The 15,210-nt window shown below is 35.4% G+C and overlaps 1 protein-coding gene across 15 annotated transcripts in view; it reads right to left on the bottom strand.

Annotated features, from left to right (window-relative positions):
- LOC112565092 (WAS/WASL-interacting protein family member 1-like) overlaps positions 1-15,210 on the bottom strand; it is a 38,299-nt gene that overhangs the window by 5,886 nt on the left and 17,203 nt on the right. For 9 of the 15 annotated variants that reach the window (XM_025240353.1, XM_025240359.1, XM_025240356.1 and 6 more), the window contains 7 exons: positions 14,262-14,342; positions 12,204-12,686; positions 8,503-8,616; positions 5,983-6,001; positions 5,597-5,631; positions 5,281-5,287; positions 4,051-4,311 (listed from right to left, as the gene is read on the bottom strand). In XM_025240353.1, the coding sequence (XP_025096138.1) occupies positions 4,051-4,311; positions 5,281-5,287; positions 5,597-5,631; positions 5,983-6,001; positions 8,503-8,616; positions 12,204-12,686; positions 14,262-14,342 (1,000 nt within the window). Of the gene's footprint in view, positions 1-2,458; positions 2,668-4,050; positions 4,312-5,280; positions 5,288-5,596; positions 5,632-5,982; positions 6,002-8,502; positions 8,617-12,203; positions 12,687-14,261; positions 14,343-15,210 lie in introns of all 15 variants that reach the window. The other 6 variants (XM_025240350.1, XM_025240355.1, XM_025240357.1 and 3 more) reach the window with 6 other exon arrangements.

The following is a 15,210-nucleotide window of genomic DNA, read 5'->3' as shown; positions in this document are numbered from 1 at the left end:
TGGAGATTTTCACAAGTGTGTGTAGTTGTGGAAAGCACAGATGAAAAAAAGAACCCTTATCATATCATGGGAGAGGCGGGAGGTTGGGGGGGGGCAACTGAAGCCAAACATCTAAACAATTACTGAGAAAATAAATGAATGACTAGAATTTTGACTTAAAAACTGACATTTGCTAGTGTGACTTATATTTCTGTGATCACCTGCATGTTAACCGTGTGATTTTTCTGTAGACTAGAGTCAAGCAGAATTTATCACTTTCAGTCAAATACAGTGATACCTCGGTTCTCGAACGCCTTGACTTTCGACCAAATCGGTATTCGACCAGGAAATTCGAGAAAATTTTGTCTTGGAATCCGAACAAATATTTGGAACTCGAACATCCGAAAGTCCGAGATGAGCCGAGTTGAGCCGAATGGCGTTCATTCGGCCCAGCGCGCCTTGCTTGTGTGAGTGCAGAGACAGAGTCATGAAATGTGTGCAAAATGGGCAGAAATCGCAAATTTGTTGAACAACATCACCCTGAGTGGTAGCAAATAGAGCAGTTAACATTTTTTAATGACAATGTTATGTCCACTTTCCCGCAAAATTTTGCAAAGGAGAAAAAAACAGCAAACAATTGACAAATTCTTCCGTAAAGAAATCAGACAAGCAACTGCAGAGCAAGATTCTGATTCTCCTCAGCAAAGATACAGAGAACAGAAACACCCGAGAGCAGTTACCCTCTGTTTTTATTGAAGAGGACTCCCCTTCAAAAACAATAACCATCCCTCTTCCCTCCTCCCTCCACATTCATTCCCTCCTGCATAAAGTTGGTACAGGCTACAGTAAATGAAACACAATTTACTGTACTGTACTGTACAGTACTGTACAGTACATTTTTTTTTTGTTTTAATAAATACACTTTTATTTCTTATTTTCTTGTTGAGACTCATGTTTTTCTACATATTATATACAAATTAGGCCAGTAAATAGGCATTTTCTGGGGCTTGGAACGAATTAATCCAGTTTCCATTATTTCCTATGGGTTTCATTGCTTCGGTTCTCGAACAATTTGGTTCTCGACCGTCCTCCCGGAACGAATTATGTTCGAGAACCGAGGTATCGCTGTATGCCTAAAGGTTATATTGCAGGTTGATAAGCAGTGTCAGACCAACCCGAGGTGCTGAAAAGCATAATACATGTAAATGAAATGCTCTGACAAAAGACTGTTTGGTAAGATATTCAACATCTGAGGGTGTTGCACATGCTGAAAGAGAAATCATTATTAAGATTTGCAGAAAAATGTTTCTTTTCCCCTAGGCTCTTGTGATAGCTGCAGCAAAGATGTGAAAACACATAAGTGACACATCAAAATTTTTTTTAGGTACACATACTCAGCTGTGAGAACCACCATTTGTGGTAGAGACTTCTGACTTTTGAAGAAACACCTGAGAAAGACACCTTTTTCTATATTATTGATGAAGAAAATGCCTGAAACTGTTCCCGTTTTATTTATTAATTTTTTTTTTTTTTTTTTACTGAAATCCGGTTAAAAGTGACATTAATAGTGATGTTTTAGATTCACAGTCATTTAACAAATTTAAATCTTCGTGTTTACATTACCTTTCCTTGGAATTCAGTACCACTGTGACAAAGAGTTTGAAATGTTTGCTTATTAAATGCAAGAGGCAGCATACAGATTAAGAAGCAAAGCAAGTGGTGGCTTACAGAAGTTGCTTATATGAGGCTGCACACAGTGTGTATGAGAGAGTGAAAGAGAGAGAAAGATAAGCCATCTGGAAGTTGAGGTGGTCAGAATAAAGCGAAGCAGATTATCATGTTATGGGGACCCTTTGCACATTTTTGGCAGCTAGAACATGAATCTCAAAGGGAACTAGATCGACTTACTTGGGAAAACACTGCACTCAATTGGACCTTGAAATCTGAGCCACCTCTTAATATATATCACATAAGACCCTTCTCTAATATAAAGTTGTTAATCCAAGGTTGTTTTGCTAACAAAAGTTGACACTAGACATTGTGGTGACTTGTTTCAGGCTAGATGGAGCATTCTGAGGGCTTGATTTCTTATCTTCATCAAATGGTTCTAACCATGGCCTTCGTGCCAAGATCAGCTGACTGCTATTTTTCTTAACTTTGTTTTCTTATAACTGTGAACAGTATTCGCACGTTTAAGAGCTTGCAATCTCACTTGCAAGAATGCTTAGTTAAAGCTATTACAAATTTTTGCAGCAGCTAAGGCAGGAAAATGATTATGCCAGTTAGAAGGTTTGGAAGTCTAAGCAAAATCAGTTAGTTACTGGATCAAGTTATAAGTTACATAAAAGAATTATAAATAGTATTAAAAAATGTTAGCATGTAATGAAGTTGTTTTTAACGGATAACATAGGCTTTTCTCTGAAAATGCTTCATTACATGTATTATCTGCAGATTGCTTTTGAAAATGATCAAAAAGAACCTTGTTTTCTTTATCTGGCTTTGGTAAGAATGAAATTTCTGGAGAACTGTGAGAGTTGGTCTGTGATTTTGCCTCTGTCAAGGCATTTCCTGTAGGACTCAGAATGGCTGGTGGGGAACCAGCACCTATTTGGTTGCCCAATCCCTTCAAGGGTTTAGTAGGTGGCAGCACAGGTTTTTCTTTAATTACTGGCTTTAATGGTGTACTATCTGGAATAAACAGGCCACATTTAAAAAAAATTAATTCTGCATCAAACATTTGCAGCTGCAAAGCTATGACAGTAGCTGCACGTCTCTGAAACATCATTAGAGTTTGCGTTGGTAAAATACTTTTAAAAATAAAATAAAAATTAACAAATAAAACAAAGTAAAATCACAGACCCATTACCCAGTGAAAAGGAAAACTTTTAAGTGAATTGCACAGAAAATGAAATAACACTGTAATATAATACAGCACTGCAAACAACTTGAAATCCTGGAAGGGAATACAAATTGCATCCATGTATACTGTTATGCTACAATGATGTCATAGTTTGGACTTTTATGCACAGAAGATCAAAATACCAATAGCTGAAGGACCGAATTTGAATTACACAATATGATTATTGGCTCGGATTTAGGAATTAGTTCCTTCTCACCAGTTACTTGAAACAACATGACACTTAGGTAAACTTTTAAGTATAACATTTTAAGAAAGAAAAATCAAATTTAAACTAGGGCAACAAGAGAAAAGAGTGAATGAAAATAGTAAAAAAGGTGTAATGTGGTGGTGAAGAAATTTTGTGACCAGTTGGTCATATAAGTTGGACATATAATAATAAATGCAAAATTTGTAAAGCGCATACTCACTCACACTCCTAAGGACCATGCTCTTAGCGATTGAGAACAAGAACGAAACATGGACAGAATACAAGGGACAGGAAAACAAACAAATAACATATGAACTATAAAAGAATCAATAAGCGTACTAAACGAACAATAAAATCAAATACAGAAAACACAAAGAGGAACCAAATAACAAGAAAAAGAGCTGAGAGTAGCATGATATTGCAAAAGAAAGGGTGTGAAAAGGGAGTAGCATTATGGGAAAGGTTGTTAGAAGAATTGTTTACGGAACAGGTGTCTTTTCAGTGGATGTTTAAAGGATTCAATTGTGAGTAGGTGGTGGATATGGAAAGGAGAAAGTTCCATTGTGTTTTATATACAGTGTGAATGGAAAAAGTAAAAGAAGTGTATAATCGTGGTGAAGAATTTATATGACCAGTTGAGAATATGTCTGCAATGTTTTCATTTTTGGTTGACCAGGATAATACATATAACACACAATGTGAGGTGACTAAACATCAACAGCTTTGGAATCTTGTGTACAAATAAACCCTAAACTAGTCATCAGAGATGAAGAATCTAAAGGAGATAATCTGAAAATCTAGAGCTAGCTAAATGGGAATTATTATTGAAGAATCAGCAATGACTGATCCCTCTTATATGTACAATCATGTGTGCACATTCTGTTACTAAATACAGCTCCATGATTACACATTGCAAGATGACAAAAATCATTTGTAAGAGAAAGGATGAAAACACATTGCTTACCATGCTTGTCCGGAGTGTCAGAGGGCTTTGCTTTTAGCTGGAATTTTTGGTGCAGTTCAGATATTGAATGATTGTCACTATACTCCTTGGGATCACGGGAAGTAGTTTTGGGAGTGTCTGGGCCAGATACTTTTTTCAGTTTGTTTTTAAGGGCATTTATCTGTGACTGATCAACTAGAAAGCCACCTGCTGGCATGTTTGGAACTTTAGGGGGAAGTTTTACTGGCTTTACGTCTGCTTTCGGTGGTAGTGGTGGTGTTGCTAAGTCAAAAACAGAAAAAGACAGAAAATTTCACTTTCAATCTTCCAATATTTTAAGCATTGAAAGTAAAATAAAATGGCACATTGTGACATTGAAATCTAAACTGTTAGAGGTTAAAGACCACACTGTTTCCTCTTACTCAGCATTCTTTCAATCATCCTGCTCACATAAAAAATCCACAAAAGTTTAATCCTAGAATCTTTAACACAAAGGCTTAAAAAAACATGCAAGTTCTGTTGGCTCACTTGTTGCTGTGGAAGCCTACACTTATCCATGGAAAAGAAAAAGCTGTGACGACTATCAAAAGCATTAATATGAAAATTTCCTTTCGAGAAAAACTTTTACCAAAGTCTACAACTGCTGTATAGAATAAGTATCTATGGTTGGATAAAATCATCCAGGTTAGACAGCTCCCTGCTCACTACTCTGTCCCCATCTACCCTCCTCAAGATGCTTTAGAACTGCCTCCTACACCCTTATTAAAATAAGAAGGTATCCAACTACTGAATACTAAAATGTGATGTTGCCACCTGTTAGTGAGTGCATCTGTTTATTATGTATGTAGTACAGATGCCTATATGCAAATGTAAGATTGCATGTGTGTCAAGAAAAAAAAAGTAATTTTTTCATGTATTTGAATGAGAACATGTGTGTATGTGTGTGAGCATATGTGTGCATAATTATCTATGTTTGGGTGTCGTAATTTGCTGTTGCCTATTCAAGGTTCGACAAAGTTATGATAATAGGGTTTTCATTCTGTTGACCTTCTTTTTAGAACAGGATTTATTTTGCACAAGATTTTGTCAGTGTACATGCTGACATAATAAAGTTGTCTTGTCTATTCCTCAGTTCTTTGAAACTTTCATAAATTATTTGTCACACAACTAAACTCTTTTAAACAAAAGGAAAGAAGACACTTTAGATCTTGCTACCATGGATACATTCAGGAAAGAGACACTCCAACTTACATGGTATCTGCAACAGACAAAACAAAGCAAAAACAAATTGTGAACACACTATCTAATGAACATTGTCAAAGAACAAAAAAAAAAAAATCCCCACTGAAAAATGAAGTATTCCTGTATAATTTCTAATATTTAAAATACTGTCTCATGGGACATTCCTGTCTGGTTATAAGAATTCCAAGAATCTTGTTAATCGGAAGGTTTCATCTCATCAGCTAATCCAACTTACCCCTGAACAATAATGAACAATTTAATGTTATGCACATATGTATCTGAATTAATGCGTGTTTATACAGGAGTGAGGTTGTGAGACCCTTACATCGTCATCAATGTCTGGAGAGACCTCATATATATCTGCAAAGTAATAACACAAACTCGTTAATCACAACAGAGAAATCTCTGAGAGTACTTTGCACCAGCCATGCAAATATGAATACATGCATACATATACTTGTGAATACACAAGTGAACAGAGTTTAAAACACCCATTGCTTCACTCACTAATTCTCCATTTCAAGTAATATGATATTATTACATGCAATCTTTTATCTTCCAAAAGACTGACTCAGAAGATGACATCAGAACTATTTTTGTAGGAATCTAATAGAATTAAGCCCTGATAAAATTTTTCTCAGTACTTAATATCTTTTTTAAAATTACTTTATACCTGGATAATATTCAAGGAAAGTTTATGTAACTTCTTACCTTGTGATTCACTGGAAAGCTACATGAAAAAAAAGTATTTTTAATTATTTAAATCATAAAAGTCAAGTTTCATTATAGCCTATATATAAACATCTTCCTTGCTTGTTACTTCAAGACAATACTTCAGGAAAACAATCCATGTATAAATTATCACTTTAGCTGCTGGATCATACCAGTTTAAACTACATTTTTCTGAACACTTCCACGTTTATTACATGAAAATAATACATTATCCTTTTAAAATATCATTAACAATGCTTTGTATTAAAATATCATTTCAACAACAAAGCCTGATATGTTGACATAGATGGAAAATAAAAGGACACTCCTAAGCATGCAATCCAATATCCACTGAAGATTTAAAGAATGCTAAAAATACTGTAGATGCAGGATTTCTTGATACAGGGAATTCATAGCATGGAAAGGTAAACTATGATACTGTTTTCACAAAAGTCATATAAACATAAAACTATTCATTATAGCAAAGCCTGTACATGTCTACATGACAAGAAAGGGTCAACCCCAGTTGTCAAACCATTAATTTCTTGTCAACAAATTCCTGTATACACCATAACTAAAAGTAAGGACCAAAATTTAACACATGATTATAGGGAAAACTTTAAAACTGGTACAGCAGTCAATAATAATATGGTATAGTCATACAGGGAACCATTTCTGTTCCTAAAATCAGAAATAGTTGATGAGTCATCAATAGCCTTATATTACCTCTTTCACCATGAAAGCACTGACAACCAACTTCTCTAGGCACTTTAAACCATACCATTAAGATGCTTTGTGTAATGTTTCTTAATGATAGTTTGCAAAGGAAAACCTTGAGGTGATGACAGCAGCATGCATAATATCCCTGATAACCCAACGAAAACATTTCATGTAACTCCTTAACTCATATGACATTCAATAACCCCATCATGCAATTATGCAGTCAAGCACCAAACTTTGTTAAAGTCAGCAAAACACATTTGCATGCATATATAAATAGCAATTCACTTACCAAAGACCAACGAAAAAAATTATCAAATTAAGTAAAGCTATTTGCATTTTCAACATGTTAGGGAATGTAAATATTATGGTTTATGTCATCTTCAGCGCTGCTTATCCCTTTAACATAATTAAAACAAAGACTTCTAAATTTTTTTCAAATTGTTAAAAACAACCAGGGAATGAAGTTTAAACTAGATTAAATGATTTTTAGATGACGTTAGCAATTATTTGCTTTATGTAGCTAAAAATCAACACGTATTGATGGATTAGCAGTAGATTTAAGAAAAAAAAACAAAACACAAGCACCTAGAATAGCTAGAATATCTTCATGCCAACAACAAGTGTGAGATGTATAAACACTCCTTTGGGATTCCACTTCTTGGGAGCAATTTCAAGAACATTTGAAACAACTGTTACATGATGCTTATAGATGTGTGAGATACTATTTCCAAACAGCATTTCGTTGACATTCCTTACAGCTGATAAAGTACCTTCAATGACAATAAAGAATGCTGCCCAAAGTAATCACCTGAAATTTGTGTCATCCTGTTTTATTCTCTTAGTCGAAAAACTCATTTCCATTGTAGTCCAGTGAATAAAATGATTGAAGCAGCAACAAAAAAGCATGCATGCATCAGAAGCTAACTCTCAGCTTAAAGCAATATCACCTGTACCCCTTCACTTGCTGCAAAGGCAGCCCAGTGTGTGCTCTCATTATTTGTCATGTGGTCCTAGTCTTTAAAACTGCCCTGTTCCCTACAATCTTGCTTTCATCAGTAATGATGATGCCCTTCCACACTTCAGAGTAGCAGTCCATAACACCAACTTTACAGTTCTCAAGCAGCAATGCCCAGAGACATAATCATTTATATACTTTGTGGTGCAACATCTTAGAGGCACATCCTCTTGAATGAGTTCCATTCCACTTTACTGTCAAGATAACTATTCAGATAAAAGTTTTCAGTAGCTTATGAAGTCATAAAGTAACTGCCTCATGACTGGCATAGTTTAATGAATAAATACACTCTGACTGGGTGCTTTATGCAAATATTATGCTTACTATGCATTTTGTGCATATGTGATAGGTGCAGGTTGATAAAGTCCACACATATTTAAAGCTGTGCAGCAGATGACAATGCCAGCTATTAATGACATGCCAGATGCACTATGCATAAGCAGCAGTGGCAGTGTAATATACTGGATAGAACTAACAACTGGTGTTTCAGTGCTTGCATTCAAGTACGCAATGAGCAGAAGCAATGCCTCACAGTCCAAACTTTAAACTGTTAGGGTGTCAGGATAAAACAAATTGTATCTCAACTATTTTTACCATCTAGTACTTAAATGGATTCAATCCTTTATATCTCTACTCTCTTTCCTGTCACCACACAAGACAACTGTACAAGACAGCTGGTTAGTAAGTGACAACAGCGACAGCAATTGTAAAGAAGAAATGTGAAGAAAAGGGACAGAAATACTCCTCAAACTAAGGGAACAAACTCTCCACATGCTACATACAAACGATGGAATAGGGGGAGGAGGAGGAGGCGGTGGTTGTGGTTGCGGTATCGCTTGTCTCCTGCCTGAAATGGGTGATGGAGGTGGGGGGAAGTCGTCATGGTCCAAATCTCGCTGAAAATCAAAGCAACAGGAGATATGCTTTTTCAAACAATCCTAAGTCAACACATTACCCAGTTGAAAGACATGTTAGTACTTGTTAAAATATATTCCTAATGTTTTAAACATCTGGAACTCATACTAACAACTGGCAATTTATCCATGAGTAAAATTTCCTTAATTTAGGTAAGAAACTAGCTAGTTAAGTTACCCTGACAGGAAAACTAAACTTTCGATTCATGAGCCACTGAGCAGGTGAAGTTAATTAATTGAATGATGTAGTGAGAACTGCTAAAAAAGGGTGCTACTCTGACAGGAAACTTAAAACAACAATAAAAAAACTGTTTTTTAATATTAAAGAGCAAGAAGATGCAGTAAGTCAATTAATTTATTCATTCTGACCATGTGATGTTCCTTGAAGAAGCATTAGGCAATAAAAGTGCTAATTTATTTTCATTCAGAAAATGACAAGCAGAGAGGTTGGAGCGGTGGACCCCAAAGGACACAATGTTAAATGAAAACTTCTGTTTCATTTGTTTATAGTGTCTGCTGCTCTCCAATTATGAATTCAACATAAACATTTTATCTGTCCAAGGTTACTTGTTAGGTCTAGAAACATATTCCGTGTTTGCTTCTGTTGAACTAAATCAGTCACCATCTCTGCCACATTTACCCTACATTGTAGAAATTTATCAGGTGTCCTGTAAACTACCAGCTGAGAAAATCATTGGAGTCCATACAGACTTTTTGATGATATCTGGAGGTAGCTGATTTAACCAACCTGGGTAGGTTAACAAGATGGACAAAAATGCTTCATGAGTACAAGCCCTGATGAACAGGCAGACGAAGATATTTATGTGAGTGATTGTGTGAAAGCACCACACTATTTTAATACTAGTAAGTCACAGATAAGTGTTTTATACGAATCAGTTTATCTTCACACGTGTTTTCATCTCAAAGTGAACGCGAAATAGCTGCTTTTACTACGACACTGCATATATAATTCACCTTAGTATTAACAAGCTGGCCAAAGGCATTATTATTTAAAAGCTAGTTTAGTATATATAAGCAAATTTGTATTTTATGTTAAACATGATCATTAATGAATCTGATACATGTCGAATAAAATTATTATTAGTGAAAGTGTTCTTGTCTCAGGAAAATATCATTGGTTCTAACTTGATCATGATGCTTCTTGTGGAGACTGCACAAAGCTCATGCAAAGAAAGCCAAGTGAATTAACAGACTACCTCAAGAGAACTTCTGTATTTATTATGTCAGTCATCAGTTATTAGTGATTTCAGTAGGAAACTACAAAAGTATTGGAAATGTAAAACCAGACCAAAATGTACCTTCATGGTAATGCTTGCAACAACTTTTGAAAAAAAAGGGTAATTGCCTCAACATCTTTATTAGTACACTCATCACTTGTTATTGGCTTATGCAAATCTTAATAATACTTTGAAACTGTCTACAATATTCTTGCATAAGCTATTCTTTAAAATGCATTGTAACATTCTTGGTCATGCAGACAAGTGTTTCAAATGACCAGCTTGTGTCTGTCACATATATTATTTAAGTAGCTTAAAGATAAGGTCAATTGCACTTGTGTAACTGTTCCTCAACTGGAAATAGTTACTGTTTTGTATCAATTATCAAAGTAAAATTTAAAAACTAATTTAAATTTAACCTAACCAAATCATGACAGTGTTACTCAAAGCAGTATGCTGAAAGATGACAGTCTACCCCTTATATTTAAAATAAATACACATAGTCCTACAAACTACAAGTAACTTTTTTATGATGCTTTCTCAAGTTTTTTTTACATCACTTTAAAAATAATGATCTATATCTTTAAAGGATTCCCTACACCTGAAAAATGAAAAATATGAAGATTAATGTTAGACATAATAATCATAAAAATTAAATGATGGATACATGAAAAATAGGAACAACTGTATAATTCTGAGATCTGAGAGTCACTGTAAAACATAAAGCCATGTACTAATTAAATTGTCAGACAATATACACAAAGTGTTTAAGCTATGAAACAAATCAGCACCTATAATATGTACATAAGAAGCTTGTCTTTCATGCACATAAGGAGCTTATTATACACCTGTCACCTCAAAAGCACCAACAGGCCTCATATAGGTCAGAGGCCTGAGTGCACAGTGTAAAAAAAAAGCCACCCCCAGGAATCAGTTTAATCCGTTCTTTAGCACATAAGTATTCATGCATGTTAACGCACAATCATGGATAAATTGTAACAGCAGGCTACGAACAAGGGCAAGTAACTGGAGAAAGTTGGACGTCGTAATGAACATGTATTTGAAAAAACAGTTTTTAACGGGAGAACATTTATTATTATTGTCCTCTTCCTTAAGATCAGGCAAACAGATAAACAACCTGCTTCAGTTGACCCAGTAACTAACCTTCCTTTTATATATTAAAAAAATTACAGCTTTTCTGTATACATCCTATGACTTCACTGATCTTTTGCATTACTACAGCCAAACTGATGACCATTAAGAGCAAAATCAAACTTTGTAAGGAAACCATTGTTACACAGAGACAATGCATGCTGTGAAAAAAATGAGCGTATAGTGCACAGAACGTGTCCTCAGAACTTTGGAAGTTTTTGCGTGAATAAACGCCTTTGGCATCAATACAATGCTCTTCAATTAAAAAGGCAATGGACAGAAAGCTGAATAAAACAAGAAAATGATATGAAAATATTAAACTAGCTCCAAGTTTATCAGCATTGCAACTTCTCTGCAGCATAGCCTGATAGAGATTTCAAGTCAACACTGAATCTCATGCAAAAAAAAAAAGGTCTCCTATACTGAGGAATAAAGCAGGCTCTGGAAAGCTAAGGATATGAAAATTGGTCAAAATAAAAATTCATAAAGTAATAAGTTATGGTTATGTTGCTGTATCTTCAAGCCTTAAAATTATTTATTTTCATACACGAAATCCTCCTATATGCTAAGATAACTAAAAAATATATACAAGAAAGAATTAGGTCTGTTGAAGCCAATGTTTCCTTTACACATGAACGGTGAAAAAAATAGAATCATTGATTCCCAATATCGAAAAATATCAAAAGGTTTGATGATAGAGGTGATGGATGCAGTGGTGGTCATGGCGGCATTGATGTATCTCCTACATATATGAGAGTTAAGTCTCGAAAGAAGCAGGCTGTCATGGAATTCTGACAAATACACGGTTGAAAATAATGCAAATATTGGAAATAATATTTCATACAGCACACTCATTTGTGCATGCAGTGAAATCAGCATAAATCCATGTACTTTTACTCCAGCACTAAGCCCATGTCAGTCAACCAACAAGCTGTTTCTCCTTAACGTACAACAGTTGACAGCTGAAAGAAGCATTACAATAGTACATGCAATGCAAGACTTTTATTTTTAAGTCACCAATACTGCAGCCCTAAAGACCATGGCAATATACAGCACAGGTAAGTCAGAGAGATGACTGTGGACGGCATTTAAGTTCAAAGTTCAGCCAGGGAAGGTGCAGAGCAGTGACATGCACAGTACATCACAGCCAGGCCAGGCACAAGAAGAAATAAAAGTCACCTCTTCTGTCTCAAGCATCTCATCCTCTTCATTCTCAGATAGGTTTGCTCCATGTATAAGACCTCTAGGAACTTTTGGACGTAGATCTGGTCGAAGTGGCTTTTCACTTGGTGGGGGAACTGGGGGTAAAACTCCCTTTTTTGGGTGACCTAAGTTGACAATGACAGGTGAACTCTCAGCCATGTCTGCTCTGTTTGCTGTACTGGCCATAGGTCTGTTCACTGGAGGTAAAAGTGGATGGTCCAACCCTCTGCCTCTGATGTTTCCATCCTTTGAAACTGGAACTGGGGGTAAATGTCTTTCTAGGGTGCCTTTAGGTGAGACATTGGTTCTTGCTGAAGAATTATTTATTGTCGGGCCTCGAGAAGAGGAATGAGGAGAAAGATCTCTGTGACCAGGTGACCGAACTGGTGACAAGCTTGATGATCGTTCCTTTGAAGCCACTTCTAATCTTGTCAGTGAGTCTTTACGGGCATTTTCCATCTTTACAACGGAAAAACATAGCCTACACTGCTCCGCTAACAAAAACTTAATGCTCAAATCTTTTACATCAGTTTACACTCAAAATTTCAAATATCTTCTAAAATCAGATGCATGCAGAATGATGTGGTTCATTAGTCATCTTGTTTACTAGAAAATGTGCTGCAATGACAAAGACTCAGTTTTGAAAGTCTAGTGTTCTTATAGGTCCCAAAATGTAAATGGTGTTAAAAATAACTTCAGAAATAAACAGTGGATGATCTGAATATAATATGAAGTAATCATTTCCTCAGTAAATATATATTATCCTTCAAGATGTGGCTTAACTACATCACGGCATATAATAGCATCACACCTGAAAGCTGCAATGAGAGATAATGATGCTTATTTATCCATCAATGGTTAGTGGTTAACAAGATGTATTACATAAGAATAATAAAGAATACCAGCAAATACATTTCAAGCAGTTTTTTTTAGCTTTTTAAAGCTCAGGAAAGAGCAGGAATCAGTAATCAAAAGATCTTTTAAAGCACAAAATCCTTACAAGCCAAATGTTAAAGCCACATGCATTTTTGTTTGTTGGGGTAGGGTCTCACTTTAAATATTACTTTTGAAAATTTGGTTATTAATAAATACACTTGCTGACCTAAGTGTACCTAGATTGCATGCATCATCAGGATGTTAACAAGATTTTAAAGGTCATAAGATCATCATATCAGCTTTAACATGTAGACTGCTGTAAAAATTATGCAATGCCTAAGAGAATATGGAAAATATCAAAAATATGAATTTAAAATATATATCTATGATGAACTTGAAAAATTAAAGCCTTCTGAAAGCTGAAATACCTGGCATAAGAACCAACAACAACAGATACTGATTTCCACAAGAGATATTCAACACTAGAAACAGAAGTTCAATCTCAAACTCAAACATTTTTGTTAAGAGATTCCTTGAAATGTGCCTTTGCCTGATGGTAAACATTTATTTGCATTTTTCAAAGCACCCATGCCATTAGGAAGAAAGGGTGTCTAATAAAAAAAAATGAGGTGTTAAAAAAAAACAAACACCCATGAATGGACAGGTCCAACCTTTGGCACATCCTATAAAGCAGCTGAGAATGAGAAAAAGCTGGATGGCCATAGTGAAAAAGTTCTTCTTGTTCCCAGTCCAAGGTTAGCTCTTTGATTATGAAAATGATAGCTATGCCAGCAATTGCAGAACAGTTATACCTGTTCACCATAACAACTAAAGCACTAAAGCATGGATGGCTTTCAATGCTTCTGCACCAGAGAACAAATGGAAAGAAAAAGAAAGTCGAAATGTGCAGTAGCTGAGATGGATCACTTGTTGAAAGTCTATTCAGTGATTATTAATTTAAAAAGGATAATAACAAAACACATAGTGGAAGCAAGAAAGCATGATTACTTGAAATATGCAGTTTATAATCTGCGGCTTATACGACTGGATGCCAGCCATGCCAAAGAACAGCAAACCATACAGCAGCCCTACTATGGCAAAGGGAGCTTATCTACCAAGCTCCAAGATGTAAGCTGTTCAGAAACAGTTTTGTTATACCTCTGGATCCTCGTACACTTCATTTAGTGGCTCTGGGACTGATGGTTTCTTTGTCTCCACCTTAACCCTACCTCTATCAGTCTTTAACAAGACAGATGTCACACGCACATGCACCCACACACACACACACAATATGCTATAAAAGGTTGAAGATTAAATGCTATTTTAATAGAATGACTAAATGGTTAGAAAATCCTACAGCCAGTGCAGCATATTTTTGTACCTATTTTTCTGTGCAAATGTTTCATAATATGTAGACCTTCACTGTTTGGTCTTGCATGCAGTTTTCATGCTGTTTTGTTGTTTTATATTCACTTTTGACATGTTCACATAACTGTTTTATTTCTGCCAGTCTGCTACCTAGAGGTTCCACTGTAAGGGTTCAACATGTCTTCTGTCATTTTTATACTTGACTGCTGCTTGCTTTGCAGAAGGCTCATTTAGATTGTTTTTTTAAATAATAAAACTCTTTAGTCATAACTATTGTGCATTGAAAAAGTCATTTAATTTTTCCTATAAGTGATCAAAGGATTTACAAGACACCAATCTGTTTACATTGTCCTTTTTGAAAACTCATAGTTGTGCAGTTCATGCAGAATAAGAGGCAAATATTACTCGTCTCAGATCAGCCATGTCTCTTTATCAAAAAACCTTGATAGCAGTGTATTGCATATTACATTTCCATGCTAGCATGGAAAAGCAGACTCACTGACATACTACACAAAGAAAATTATGTGAACTAATACCTAATGCACAGTCTTCTTCAAATTATCAAGGAACAACATGCAGCATACTACTCTATAAGCTTCATTTCTTTAGCATGTCAATGTGCAAGAAGTTTATGATAGTGTTTTTCTTTCTTTTCTTTTTTTTTTGGGGGGGTGGTGGTAAGCAGGCCAATCTTGCAGCAGCTACAAGTGAGTGAACTGAAGTAATTAGTCCCTAATTC

The sequence above is a fragment of the Pomacea canaliculata genome, linkage group LG5, assembly GCF_003073045.1.
Source record: "Pomacea canaliculata isolate SZHN2017 linkage group LG5, ASM307304v1, whole genome shotgun sequence".
Classification (NCBI taxonomy): Eukaryota; Metazoa; Mollusca; class Gastropoda; order Architaenioglossa; family Ampullariidae; genus Pomacea; species Pomacea canaliculata.
This window is presented reverse-complemented; position numbering and strand designations above follow the sequence as displayed.